The sequence below is a fragment of the Hemiscyllium ocellatum genome, chromosome 23, assembly GCF_020745735.1.
Source record: "Hemiscyllium ocellatum isolate sHemOce1 chromosome 23, sHemOce1.pat.X.cur, whole genome shotgun sequence".
NCBI classification, from domain to species: domain Eukaryota; kingdom Metazoa; phylum Chordata; class Chondrichthyes; order Orectolobiformes; family Hemiscylliidae; genus Hemiscyllium; species Hemiscyllium ocellatum.
Genome location: NC_083423.1, coordinates 17,315,510 through 17,330,757, shown reverse-complemented (window position 1 = coordinate 17,330,757; position 15,248 = coordinate 17,315,510). Strand labels below are relative to the sequence as shown.

Genomic DNA, 15,248 nt, shown 5'->3' with positions numbered 1-15,248 from the left:
AGATAACATTTCTGAACAAGTTGATAAGAGAAAATATCTAAACATGATGGCCTCTTTTTCTGTAAAGGGAAAGACTGTGGCATAGTCATAATTTTACTGGAGTAATTATTCAGAACCCCAAATTAACGGGTTTCAATCCTATGACCACAGGTGGTGAAATGTGAATTCAACAAAATGTCAATATATCTTAAACATGTTAAGTAACTACTGTTGATTGTTGTGAAGACCATGGTTCATTAATATCCTTCAGGGACAGAAATCTGCCACCTCTAAATGTTTGACCTACCTGTGACTCCAGACCCACAGCAATATTGCTGACTCTTAACTACTTCTGGGCAATTAGGAATGGACAATAATTGCTGGCCAAGCCAGAAACACCCACATTCCATTAATGAATAAAATCAAATCTATAATTCTATTTTCCTCTACACAGAAAGAAGATCAACTTATAAAATCAACTCTTTTGTAGGATGTGGGCGTCACCAGCACCCACTGTGCTGCTAAGGAGTTCCAGGTTTTGACCCAACAATACTGAAGGAATGTCATTACATTCCAAGCCAGGATGATGTATGGATAAGAGAACAATTTGCAGGTGGGCATGTTCCCATGGATCTGCTGCCCATGCCCTTCTCAGTGGAATAGGCCAAGAGTTTGGAAATGACTGTTAAAGAATACTTGATGAATTGCTGGAATGCATCTTATATAACTCACAAAGTAGTGGATAGGATGCCAATCAAGCAGGCTTTGTTGTGGATGATGTTGTGTTTAATCAGTGGTGCTGTTAATTTGCATTGTTTTGTGGTATTGATTGAAGGAGGACTGTTAGCCAGAATAGTGGGTGAATCCTTGGATTCTATAATGTTGACTAGAATCAAAGGAGGCAGCATATAGGGCTTGGATTAAATGCTTCATGCACAGGATAAAACCTCCAACAATGTAATGCTTCCTCAGAGCTGCAGCACAAATCATGCACTCATACCTTGGCATATTCTTGGACCCGAATTGTCTCACTGTAGTGAGACTTATAAACCAAAAAGGCCTCATGTTTAATCATCTGTTGGTTCTGACTGATCTCATAGCTTAAAGGGAATGTTAAAGTGACTTTCAAAACCTTGGTTGAAGAAAAAGTCATTTGGAAGGAGAGATAACTAAGGCTGCTGAAAACAATATTAATTGACACTTTTCAGAAGAAGGAATGTGTGGGAGAGAGCAGGTGGGGTTAGATGAACAGCAGAAGAGAAGGGCATTGGGTGGAAAAGAACAGGTCAGCTTCTCCCCAGGATATGTGTTGCATTTTTCAGAAACCTCTGCTCTACTTCCTCCTCTTAATCCCAAAATGTCTTATCAATGCAAAACAGGCTCAGCTCACCTGTGTCATTTTATCCACAGAGACTGGGATTCCATCAATTGTCAGTGGTGGAAGGTCAGAATTAATCTCCTGAGGAGTGGGAGCATGTTCTGCCAGTGCTGACTCCAGGTCTTCCAGGATCATGCTTTTATACTTGCGTACCTGTGGGAAAGCCAGAAGTTTTGGGTAAACAATCTGCCGGGTGGCAACTGAGGGAACAGGTGCTAGGCAACAGCCTGCTGCAGGTGCTCCACAGCAATGAGCTGTGTTAGCAAAACATGGTCGCATCTGCTGCTGTGATTCAGAGAAAAGATGACGAGGGAGGACAGGGAGGTTACTAACCAGCACAGGCAACCAGGAATTGGACCAAACCCAAAGGACAGCAATTACTAGAGTAGTGAAAAGCCACGTCAGTGTTTGAAGGACAAATATCTCCAAGGAGGGATGGTCACGCAGCTCTCTCACCTTCTTCCCACTATTGTGCACATTAATGGAATTACGCAGGTTGATGATCTATTGCTTACACGCAGCCAATTGTCACACATGCCAAAATGCATTTAGGTTTCAATTCTGGCACTGCCATCATGATGGGGTCAGAAAACAGGTGATATATTTCCTTCACTGCATGGTAGACGAAGCCAGTTTTAAAGGGACCCCAAACAGAATCCTCAGTCTTGGGTCACAAGGAATATATAGTGGTAATGTCCTTAGGACAGGAAATTTCAAGACTAGGGGGCTCGAAAAAGACAAGAAGGGCTATTTTTTTAAACACAGAGAGTGGTTCACATGTGAAGTGAATTTCCTGAAAAAGTGGTGGCTTTGGGCACAATTATACAATTTAAAAGCTATTTGGTTAAGTAACAAATAGGAAAGATTTGGAAAGATATAGGCCAGGAACAGACAGGTGGACTAGTTTAATTTGGGATTATGTTCAGCATGGACTGGTTGGACTGTGTTGTATGACTCTATGACTAGAAATCCAGAACACTAGGTTGATGGGAACATGGGTTCAAATCCCAAAATGGCAGCTGGTGAATTCTGAATTCAACAAAATCTGGAATACAGATCTGTTCTGATGGCGACCACAGTCGATTGTCATAAAAACACTTTGTTTCACTTGGGCGGGGGGGGGGGGGGGGGGCCTTTAGGAAAAGAAATCTGCCATCCTTACATGGTCAGGTCTACATGAGATTCCAGATCAAAGCAAGGTGGTTGACTCTTAACGGGCTCTGGGCAATTAGGAATAGGCAATAAATGCTGGGCCAGTCAGCAATGCCCACATCCCGTGAACAAAATGAAAATGCACCACCACCCCAACACACCCTCTCAGTAAAGGAAGACAATGTTTAAAAACATCAAAGTAAAGATAATGTAACAACACTGCATTACACAAAAGTGGAACGTTCCAGGAAGCTTTGTGATCATTGATAGATGGGAGGAGAGTGGACTTCTCAGCAGAAGCTGTACTTGAACGGCAGGCTGCTGGATGGTTAGCAACTGCGGAAATTTACATTTATTATGAGGAAAGAAAGAAAATAATCTGTATTTGATATATTGGATAAAATAGCCATTGATTCCAAGTTTTGTTGCAGCCCAAGCACTAACCTTCACCACACCCCAATTAATAGCAAAGCCAGGTGTGTGTTTTCTTTAGAAAGCAGATGCTGGCTTCAACTCCCCAGGGGAAAACCTTAACAAGTAAATTCACATCTTCCTGCTCATTTGCCAATACAATCCTACTCATGACCAACAGCACCTTGCACTGTTTTCCTGAAATGCATTGTAATGCAATCCCTCAACAGGGAATAACCCCCACCCCCCACAGCAAAACAGCCTGGGGCACGTCGTCCATCCCTCACTCAGCACCCAGCCCTGACATTCAAAACTGGGCCCCCTGATTACTAAATGGTTTTTCAATCGAAATTCAACCCTGTCCCCTGGATTTATTCAGAGGTAATAATAACCTGTCCCGATGGCAGATGGGAAGATGGTATAAAACAGTCAGCTTAAAGTTAAAAAAAAATGTTTTGAAACATGAAGCGTTTCACATCTTTTCTGAGCGGCCCTTCAAGTTGTTTATTTCAGAGACAGAATGGAATCGCTCCACAGAGTATTACAAAAGCATTAGCATCCCTCTCGGAGGTGATGGCAGAGGAGAAAGTAGATTAGAGAACAAATGTTTTGGATGGTGGGGGAGAAACAAGGTATGTTGTGATGCTAACACACACGTTCTAACATGGATCACAAATGTGCAGCTGTGTAACACTTGACCCTTAGAAACGTATCCCCAGCAACACATTCAGGGGAATGTTGGCAAACAGAAAAGCAGATAATTGCATATTCTCCTGTCACTCATCCATTGCCAACCTTATACCAAATGTATAAGAAGGTGGCTTTGAGGTTCCTATAAAAGTTACTTGAAGTGCAAAGAGATACAGGATGGTCACCTGGGGTGGTCATGGGGATGCAGAAAATATCCTTTATCACTTACAACCTGTCCTGTGGGGGAAGCCTGGCAACACTGAATACTAGTTGGAGATAGCCACAGGTGTGGTGACGTCAGTGTGTTCTATCAACACACAGTAGGATTGGCAGAATGCAGATTTCACAGCAATGCAGCCTCATACAAAATCCAGCAATTTGCAACCAAATCACTGGCCCTCTGGTTGTGAATCCTGCTGTTTTACTAGAAAGTCTAAAATGAGTAGTGGCACCAAAAAAAAACACATATCCTTCACAACTTACCACATTCTCAAGAGGAGCAGCTCCAAACACTTTAAAAATGGGGTTTGGTTTGGAAGGTGAGATGCACAGCACGATTGCCTGTTGGCCAACTCTAGTTGTGTATTCATCCAGTGTAGCCCGGAGTTTCCTGTGGGAGAGAGGATAGATAAACTCTGATGAGATGATGAAAGCCTCTTTTCATGACAAAATACCCAATGCCAGTTTCACTTTGGCGACTGACAGTACAACAGACATATTAGTATGAAAGACAGAGATTTCCTATTGCCCAGTAGTGGCCTAATCCTGAATATTTTTGACAGTCCAGAAGTGTCATAATTGTGATCCTCAACTCCTTAATCCCAGCATGCCCACAGCATATTGTCAAAATGCAAAATGGGTCAGAAAAGGTTCAGCTCCACTTTCTAGCTACCCCAAGTACAACAGCAAAAGTAAACTTTTTTTAAAAAAGTTTAAGACTAATTTACTCCACAAATGCACCCAGTAGGTTTTAGTGACAGGATACAGACAGAAAAAGGAAAATTTTAATAGGTCTCAATTTTGGACTATATACTACAGGTTCTACTGGTTCAGCAAGACCAACAATCTCAGTTAGTTTGCACTGCATAATATCTGCATCCTGTAAAACCTTGTATCCTTTAATACAGAAGCAATTTTGGTTGAAGGGAAGATTGAGTTTTCAATCAAGCCTCATACATGATGCAAAACTCTCCAACTTTGGTATAACAGGAAGTAGATGTAGAATTAGGGTTCTCTGTGCCCTGCTCCTTTAACATGGGACCCTTCCAATGGCTTTGTTAATAAATGTACTGCCCTTTGCTGTACTCAGCCATGAGAGTCAGGAAAGTCCTGGGTTTGATCCACAGTCTGTGCCAAGTTGGCTGATCTCTGCCAGAGCTCTGATGGGCTGCTATACTTGAGCTCATTGTCCAAAGACTTTGGGGTTGGAGGAATAACCAAGGCTTTGGCTTCTGATCATGACCCTGGTTGTTGGGAGAAGGTGATGCAGGCTAATCTGTGAGACCCATGGCTATAGCCTACTGACACTCAACAATGTTTGATGTATGAAAAAATAATGGATCAAATAAAAGTGTTACAAACAAGAAATGATTTAAATTATGCACCACAGGTGGAAAACACACAAACAACTGGCACAGGGAGCGGTCTGGAAAATAAAATTCAGACCTCCAGAGGAAAGCTAAACATGACTGAGAGCTAACATTGTTTTGTGTAGTTTGTCTATTGGCTCTTTTGGTACATATAAATAGATCTCCTTCAATCTGTGGCAACTAAAGTTAGAAGATCCTTGAAATATATAACAAAAGTTTTAAATGACACCAGGGCAATTAATCAGCAGACTGATCAACCATTGATACAAAGCTCAACAGACAGACCACTGCCAGCTGTGAACAGGAGTCTCAGCCATTTGCTCATTTACAGCCTTCAGTGACAGTACTACAGAGTGCAATACTTTTCTGTCCATGGTTCCAGTATTAAGTACTCCCAGGCTCAACAACAGATGTAGAGTGAAACTCCCTCCACTCTAACAATGTGACTTAACCTCAGAAGATCAACTCACTCAGTTACAGACGTGGATTTGAAGCAGGGATCTTCCCGGTGCACGGCCAGGCTCTGGGCAGTGTATTTACTAACTACACCATTGGGGCTGCTTTGAAAAAAAAAGTGAAATTCTACATCAGCTCTTTTTTAAAGCAATCAGTCAATCATATAAGAAAAGGTCACTGGGCCAATCAAGACACATCACGTCTACATGCACTCTACCATCACGGCATCATTTTGCAATCTAAATATTCCCAGTGCCTTTCCTGCTATTACTTTGCAGGGTAGAACATTCCAAGCATTTCTCTCACATCAAATAAAGATGTTTTAAGTATTATGTGTTTCAAATTTATTTTACATTAATTTCCAATGTCAGCACAAGCTCAGCGATGAAAAAGGCTCAAGGAGTTGGTGTACTTCTGCTCCTTTCTTTATCTGGGGCTACTTTCTTAAGTGTGTTTAGAAATAGTCTCCAATCCCACTTAACCTATAACATTTACTTCAGTAGCTTTTAGTCTTTGAAGTGATTCCACCTTTACCCTAACTATCATCTAACCCCCTACTTCACTTAACCACCTTCTTTCTTGTCTCAAAAGATCACCTTTCTCTTATCTTTCCTCCTGAGTAGTCCCCATGATACACAACCTCCATTCTTTCTGCTTTACACTGGAACTTTGTCTATACAGTTTTCTTTTACTTGGAAATTGGTGCTCAGGGCTAGGATTCCTTGGCCTGGGAGTGCAGGCTCACCGTAGCAAACGTGTCTGCTGCCTTTTGCGTATTGAGGGATTGGACTCAAAGGCATGAGGTCGCTTCCGTTTCTTTCCTGTTGCCACAGCAGCAGCTGCTGCCATTCCCACTGGACCTGAAAGCAGAGTAGTGAAAGGTCAGTGAGAATTCACACTTAGGGAAGGAAGGCACGACCAGTCACCAATGAAAACCAAAACTAAACATGAGAGATGACAGCTTAGACCATAGTCATAGAGGAAGCAAAAGGCCATTGGACCATCAAGACTACATCAATAATCATTAAATCATTCTAATCCCAATTTCCAACAAAGATGGAACAAAATAATTCCAAATCCCTATTTTTACCTAGTTTTGGTTAAGCAATTTAACCTTCCACCCCCACCCCCAACAAAGTTTTCAAGTGAAATCAGATATGCCCTTATCTAGTACAATGAGCTTTGTCAGTGAAGATGGGCACAATGGTGTTGTTCAGCCAAGTAAATTGCAGCAAAGGAAGTCTAACATTTATACAACACTTCTCTCAATCTCAGAAACAGCCCATGGTGTTTTACAAATGAAGTGCGCTCACTATTGTAACACAGGAAATATAAGGGACAACCTTGGTAATCTAGATCCTGTTTGTGTGTGTATGTGCGTGTGTATGTGAGAGACAGTGAGAACGCGGGGGTTGGGGGTGGACTTTGAAGGAGGATGGAGTGGGTACAGGACTCCATTTAGAGTTGTTCAGTTGCAAGATCCTTAGGCTGTTTAGACAGGATAATGTTTTCAGCTGGCATGACATTGAAGAGCTGAATGGCCCATTTTTCCAACATATTTTCCATGTTTTTGTCTATGCTTGGCTGCAGACAACTAACTCACTACAGAATGGAAATTCAACCTGAAAATTTGCTGGTCTCTGTACTTCACCAAGATTCGGTTTTTTGTTAGAGGAAAGAAAAAGCATGCAAAATGTTTACAATGCTGAATATTAAATAAGATACAGGTAATATCAAAATATGTTTAAAAAAATGGGAGAATATGAAACAAAAGTTGCCCTAATATCTCAGTTGGTAAGTATGGGGGATCAATATGGAACAATCTGCATCCCAAGGCTAAACTTGGATCTTCCACCAATATCATCCTTAGGTTTGGTGCAAAAAGTCTTCATCCAGAATACTCATTGTGCATCACTTACCATAAGTATCTGTTGGAAAGTGCTATGCATGAATATTAGGTAAAGAACAGGATTGGATTATTTCCCCATGTCATAAATCATGCCCGCACTCATGGCCCAGAGTCACAACAAGAAGAGTGGGGGCCAATGAATATATGAACCACAGAAACAGAATGGTTACAGCTCCTTTAGCTGGGAATTGGGTAAAGGGCACAAATTTCAGTAAGAGGGAAACCAGATTGAAAATAAAAAAACAAAAGTCCAAATTAATTTAAAGGGAATTTAAAATTATTGGTGGCTCCTTCGAATCTGTGACTTACTTTTTGATGTCCAGCTAGTTGACATGACATAATGATAAATTTGTATGTTAGATACAGTCTCTCTGCATCAAGACACAGAGCCAGTTTGTTTCTCTGATGTACAGCACCCTCTGCTGGATCTACTGTCCACAACACTGTTTTCAGTCTCTCTGTCTGCAATTTCTGCCCTGCAATAATTCCTTGCAGGTTCCTTTCTGGTACTTCATTCAAGTGGCCATTTTTCAGTTGTGAAACTAGAAAGCATGTACAGGCCACGCACCCCAACACATAAACGGCCATTTTGGAGAAGGAAGAGCTTTGCAGCCTTTTCTTTAAAAGTTGAATTGAATTGATTGTCACGTGTACCGAGGCACAGTGAAAAGCTTTGTCTTGCGAGCAATACAGGCAGATCACAGAGTTAAGTAGCAAAGATAATAATATGTAAACAGCAGCACAAACAAAAACAAAAAAGGTGAATGTTAAGAGTTTGAGAGTCCATTCAGTATTCTAACAGCAGTAGGGTAGAAACTGTTTTGAAACTGGCTGGTGCATGTGTTCAGGCTTCTGTACCTTCTCCCTGATGGTAGAGGTTGTAGAAAAACATTGCCAGGGTGGGATGGATCTTTGAGAATGCTGACGGCCTTTCCTTGACAGCAGGCCTGGTAGATAGATTCCATAGATGGGAGGTTGACCTTTGTGATTGTCCAGGCCAAGTTCACCACTCTCTGAAACCGTCTTCGATTTTGAATGGTACAGTTGCGATACCAGGTAGTGATACATCCAGACAGAATGCTCTCAACGGCGCACCTATAAATGTTGGCAAGGATATTCACCGTCATGCCAAATTTCCTCAGCTGCCTGAGGAAGAAGAGATGCTGTTGAGCCTTTGTAACCAGTGCGTCCACATGAAGAGTCCAAGAAAGTTTGTTGTGGATGACCCAAACCCAGGAGCTTCACACTCTCCACTCGTTCCACCTCCATGCTATTAATGTGTTGGGGGGGCATGAGTAACATCCCGCCGAAAGTCAGTAATGAGTTCCTTGGTTTTGCAGGCATTGGGAGCTTGGTTGTTCTTAGTGCATCATTTTTCCAAGTCTTCCACCTCCCGTCTGCAGTCTGTTTGTCACCATCTATGGTGGTGTCATCAGCAAACCTGTAAATAGCATTGGTCTGGTATGTGGCGACACAGTCATGGGTATACAGTGAGTATAGTAAGGGGCTGAGTACACACCCTAGGGGGGCTCCAATGTTGAGTGTTAGTGGTGATGAAATATTGTCCACAATTTTCATTGATTGTGGCCTGTGGGTCAGGAAACTGAGGATCCAGTTGCAGAGAATGGGGCTTAGTCTGAGATCATTAAGTTTAGTAATCAGTCTTGAGGGGATAATAGTGTTGAAGGCTGAATTGTAGTCAATAAGTAGGATTTTTACGTAGCTATTCTTGGTGTCAAGGTGTTCTAGGGAGTGAAGGGCAAGTGATGTGTTGACGTGGATCTGTTGGTCCGATAGGCAAAATGGAATGGTTCAAGAGTAGTGGGGAGGCTGGAGTTGATTAATGCCATGACCAGCCTTTCGAAGCACTTCATGACCACTGAAGTTGCCTCTACAATTGACTAAATACAGCAGCTTGTTTAAATACAGCAAATTTCCAACGAAAAAATGACCAGATAACTAATTCTGTCATGACTGAGGGGTAAATATTGTTCAGGATGGTAGGGGAAAACTTCCCCATTCTTCAGAATAACTCTTTGGGATCTACACATCCACCTGAAAAGGCAGACAGTCCTTTGATTCAAATAACTGACAGCACATCACTCTGCCAGTACTATAGTGCAAATGTCAACTTGGATTATAAGCTCATATTTCTGGCGGGATTTGAATCTACAACCATCTGACTAAGAGGTGAAAGTGCGACTTGATTGATGAAAGTATCAGAGGGTGAAACGACACCCAACTGGTGGAGTAGAAAGTTAACAAAATACAGTGAATGTGGCAAAAGAAAGTATGCCATTTGGTGCAAAGCTATAACATTTTAACAACTGGAAATGGATCCAGTTTTAATGTTTAGACTCAGAAGAGAAGGCAAAACATGGCGTTTCCATATTTTCCCCATCCTCCCAGTCCAAAGTCTCACCTGCTGCAGCAAGATGGGCTGTGACTTCATCTGTGATGGTTGAATTTAGGATGTCAGAATCGTCAAAGGAAGTTTCTTCTGGGGATGAAGGGGAGTCATCCTCTCCACTCAGGACCACGTGGTCTGTGTATGTGGCCACATGCACCTGCTGAACCTGCTGGGCAACAGCATGAGCCTCGATTGTCGTCATGTGCTCGTGGTTTTGATTGGCTCCGTGTCCTTCCATCAAACTTTACTGCTGCAGGCAGGGAATAGAGGACATGGAGAAAGAGGTTAGCAATGAGAACAGGACAATCTTGGCAAAAAAGACCTAAGCAATCTAAAAGAGCTTGAATCAACTTATACATAGCCTGTGGAATAATGGAGCTGGTGCATGGGAGAAGGATTCACATTTTTGGATCATTGGAATCTCTTCTAGGATAGAAGTTACCTGTACAGGAAGGACAGATTACACCCGAATTCGAAGGGGACAAATGTGCTGGCAGGGAGATCTGCTTGGGAGGATTTTAACTAGTAAGTTGCCAGTTTGGGGGGGGGGTGGGAAAGAGGGGAGAGAGAGAGAGAGCGAGAGAGAGAGCGAGAGAGAGAGAGCGAGAGAGAGAGAGCGAGAGAGAGAGAGCGAGAGAGAGAGAGCGAGAGAGAGAGAGCGAGAAGCGTGGGACCCAGAGAGATAATGAGGAAGGAGATCAATCTGAGACTGGTACAGTTGAGGAAAAAAAGCCAGCCAAACAGTCAGGCCAGACAGGGACAAAGCAGAGAAAAAGGGAGGACTGATCAATTAAACTGCATCTATCTCAACGCAAGAGGCCTAACAGGGAAGGCAGATGAGCTCAGGGCATGGTTAGGAACATGGACTGGGATATCATAGCAATTTCAGAAACATGGCTCAGGGATGGGCAAGACTGGCAGCTTAATGTTCCAGGATACAAATGCTACAGGTAGGACATACAGGGAGGCAAGAGAGGAGGGGGAGTAGCTTTTTTGATAAGGAATAGCATTACAGCTGTGCTGAGGGAGGATATTTCTATAAATACATCCAAGGCAGTTATTTGGGTTGAACTGAGAAATAAGAGAGATGATCACCTTATTGGGATTATATTATAGACCCCCTAATAGTCAGCAGGAAATTGAGAAACAAATTTGTAAGGAGATCTCAGCTATCTGTAAGAATAAAAGGGTGGTTATGTTGGGGATTTTAACTTTCCAAACATAGACTGAGACTGCCATAGTGTTAATGGTTTAGGTATAGAGGAATTTGTGTACAAAAAAAGTTTCTGATTCAGTATGTGGATGTACCCACTAGAGAAGGTGCAAAACTTGATCTACTTTTGGGAAATCAGGCAGGGCAGGTGACTGTGGTGTCAGTGAGGGAGCACTTGGGGCCAGTGACCATAATTGTATTAGATTTAAAATAGTGATGGAAAAGGATAGACGAGACCTAAAAGTTGAAGTTCTAATTGGAGGAGGGCTAATTTTGATGGTATTAGGCAAGAACTTTCAAGAGCTGATTTAGGACAGATGTTCGCAGGTAAAGGGATGGCTGGAAAGTGAGAAGCCATCGGAAATGAGATAATAAAAGTCCTGAGACGGTATATTCCTGTTAGGGTGAAAGGGAAGGCTGGGAGGTGTAGGGAATGCTGGATGACTAAAGAAATGGAGGGTTTGGTTAAGAAAAAGAAGGAAGCATATGTCAGGTGTAGACAAGCTATATTGAGTGAATCCTTAGAAGAGTACAAAGGCAGTAGGAGTATACTTAAGAGGGAGATCAGGAGGGCAAAAAGGGGACATGAGATAGCTTTGGCAAATAGAGTTAAGGAGAATCCAAAGGGTTTTCACAAATACCTTAAGGATAAAAGGGTAACCGGGAGAAAATAGGGCCCCTTAAAGATCAGCAAGACGGCCTTTGTGTGGAGCCGCAAGAGATGGGGGAGATACTAAACAAGTATTTTGCATCAGTGTTTACTGTGGAAAAGGACGTGGAAGATACAGAATATAGGGAAGTAGATGGCAAAGTCTTGAAAAATGTCCATATTACAGAGGAGGAAAAGCTGGATGTCTTGAATTGCATAAAAGTAGATAAATCCCCAGGACTTGTTGAGGTGGACCCTGGAATTCTGTGGGAAGCTAGGGAAGTTATTGCTGGGCCGCTTACTGAGATATTTGTTTCATTGATAGTCATAGGTGAGGTGCCAGAAGACTGGAGGTTGGCTAACGTGGTGCTGCTGTTTAAGGGTGGTAAGGACAAGACATGGAACGATAAACCAGTGAGCCTGATGTTGGTGGTGGGCAAGTTGTTTGAGGGAATCCTGAGGGACAGGATGTACATGTATTTGGAAAGGCAAGGACTGATCAGGGATAGTCATCATGGCTTTGTGCATGGGAAATCATGTCTCACAAACTCAATTGAGTTTTTTGAAAAAGTAACAAAGAGGATTGATGAGGGCAGAACTGTGGATGTGATCTATATGGACTTCAGTAAGGTGTTTGACAAGATTCCCCATGGGAGACTGGTTGGAAGGTTCGATCACAGGTAATACAGCCAGTTGGATACATAATTGGCTCAAAGGTAGAAGACAGAGGATGGTGGTGGACGGTTGTTTTTCAGACTGGAGACCTGTGACCAGTGGAGTGCCACAAGGATCAGTGTTTGGGTCCACTACTTTTCATCATTTATATAAATGATCTGAATATGAACACAAGGGGTTTAGTTAGTAAGTTTGCAGATGACACGAAAATTGGAGGTGTATTGGACAGCAAAGAAGGTTACCTCAGATTACAACAGGATCTTGACCAGATGGGCCAATGGGCTGAGGAGTGGCAGATGGAGTTTAACTTAGATAAATGTGAGATGCTGCATTTGAGGAAAGCAAAACTTAGGCACTTAATCATAAGGTGCTGGGGAGTGTTGCTGAACAAAGAAACCTTGGAAACAGGGTTTGGAAACTGCATTACCAAATGGCCAAATTCTTCAGTGTAACCCAGTAATAGCTCCAGCAGATTTTTCATCAACACTAACTTATTTGAATAAAATGCCCAACAACAAAAGTAAAACCAGAACTCAAAGACAGTTAAAAGTTTATAGCTCAGACAGCCTATATAGTATCCAACAGCTACAGAACATTGATGGAAACATATTCCATAATCACTCTGTATTCAGCTAGCTGACCTCAATCAGGGCAAGTGCACTTGGTTCTGCAACTGAATTTCTTTAGCAGAACTTCTGGTTTAAAGAAACTGAAGGAAGAACGTGCATTTATTTAGCATTTCAAGACAGTCCACGTGGTGGCAAGTAGTTAATACTGCTCCCACAAAGCACCAGTAGCCTGGATTCCTGTGGGAGTTTGCACATTTTCTCTGGGTCAGTATGGGTTTCTGCCAGGTGCTCCGATTACCTCCCACAGTCCAAAGATGTGCCGGTGGGGTGGATTGGCCAAGTTAAATTGCCCAGTGTCCAGGGATGTGTAGGTTAACTGGATTAGTCATGAGAAATGCAGGGTTACTAGGATAGGGGGATGGGGTCTGGATGGAATGCTCTTTGGAGGATTGGTGTGGACCTGATGGGCTGAATGGCCTGCTTCTATGCTTAGGGATTTTATGTTTCTAACTCACATTACATTCACAATAAGTCAGAGTTCTGAACAGATGATAAATTTAGCTTAAAAATTACATTTTTATTTTTACTCAACAGTGACATCTAGTAGCCAGAGTGGGTAATACAATAATGGACCCACGCTCAGCTTTTGAAGGTGGAGCTACTGTGAGTGCACTTCAAAAGAGATAATGGGAAGGAACAGCTGTGTATGTGCACAGGAAAGTATCATTTTTATTTATTCTCTGATGAAAGAAGCATATTCCCTATCCCTAGTCACCCTAGAGGTGTTGGTAGGCCCTCTATTTAAACTGTATTCCTGATAAAGGGCTTTTGCTTGAAACGTCGATTTTACTGTTCCTCGGATGCTGCCTGAACTGCTGTGCTCTTCCATCACCACTAATCCAGAATCTGGTTTCCAGTATCTGCAGGCATTGTTTTTACCTCTATTTAAACTGCTGTTTCCTACGTGGATAAGGCACTCCCAAAATGCTAGGGAGTTCTAGAACTTTAATACAATGTCAATCAAGGAATAACTGATGTGAGTGGCAAATAAGAGAAAGTGAGGACTGTAGATGCTGGAGAGTCAGAATCAAAAAGTGTGGTGCTGGAAAAGTACAGCAGGTCAGGCAGTGTCCGAGGAGCAGGAGACATTCTTGATGAAGAGCTTATGCCAAAAGTGACAACTCTCCTGCTCCTCAGATGCTGCCTGACCTGCTGTGTTTTTCCAGCACCACATTTTTTGACTCTGATGTAAGTGGCAGTCAGGATGGTTTGTGACTCTTAGAATGGAACTCAATAGTATTGATATGACAATGATGGACTCATTCTCAGCTTTTGAAGGTGGAGATACTGTCCCTTATATGGCAGTGTTCTCACCCTTCCAGGTGATGATGATGACTACAGCTTTGAGATATGCTCCTGATCAAGTTGCTACTGTCCATCCTGTAGCCATGTATACCCGTGGTTTGCAATTCCACCAAAACTACTCAAAGTTATTAATCCATCTGCTTTAGTTACATGTCACCCAGTATAAACTATAGGTGTTCCATAAATGAGTAAGAGCCAGTACCATTAGGGCCAAGTGGGTGTGGTAATTCCTGGTTATGGTCAATGTGCGTTTGAAATGTTTCAGTTTTCTAAAACAGTGAGGCATTTTAGCATATCAAGAATTTTAACCAACAGATACCAACTGCATTGCCATTATTTGTTAATATTGTGCAAACTCATAGTCTTAAGAGTCAAAAGAGCCTCAGTCATGGAGATGTACAGCATGGAAACAGATCCTTCAGTCCAACTTGTCCATGCCAACCAGATATCCTAAATAATGCAGTCTCATTTGCCAGCACTTGGCCCATAACCCTCTAAGCCCTTCCTATTCATATACCCATCCAGGTGTTATAATTGTAAGTCTCCACCTGGCAGGTCATTCCATACATGCACTACCCTCTGTGTGAAAAAGATACCCCTGAGGTCTCTTTTACATTTTTCCCCTGTCATCCCAAATTTATGTCCTCTAGTTCTGAACTCCCCCTACCCCCCAAAAGAGAAAAGACTTTACCTAATTACCCTATCCATACCTCTCATGATTTTACAGACCTCTATAAGGCAATGCCCAATGCAAGAACAGTATAATTCGTTGCAATGAAATGCTCTACTTTTGTAGGGTTGCA

The 15,248-nt window shown here is 42.3% G+C and overlaps 1 protein-coding gene across 7 annotated transcripts in view; it reads right to left on the bottom strand.

The window, feature by feature from the left end:
• The window catches only part of nrf1 (nuclear respiratory factor 1), a 73,434-nt gene that overhangs the window by 52,100 nt on the left and 6,086 nt on the right, over positions 1–15,248 (bottom strand). For 4 of the 7 annotated variants that reach the window (XM_060842719.1, XM_060842722.1, XM_060842717.1 and 1 more), the window contains exons 2-6: positions 9,987–10,221; positions 6,401–6,515; positions 5,670–5,756; positions 4,094–4,220; positions 1,370–1,510 (exon numbers count right to left, since the gene is read on the bottom strand). In XM_060842719.1, coding sequence (XP_060698702.1) covers positions 1,370–1,510; positions 4,094–4,220; positions 5,670–5,756; positions 6,401–6,515; positions 9,987–10,212 — 696 coding nt within the window. In that variant the 5' untranslated portion in view covers positions 10,213–10,221. Of the gene's footprint in view, positions 1–1,369; positions 1,511–4,093; positions 4,221–5,669; positions 5,757–6,400; positions 6,516–9,986; positions 10,225–15,248 lie in introns of all 7 variants that reach the window. The other 3 variants (XM_060842720.1, XM_060842724.1, XM_060842718.1) reach the window with 2 other exon arrangements.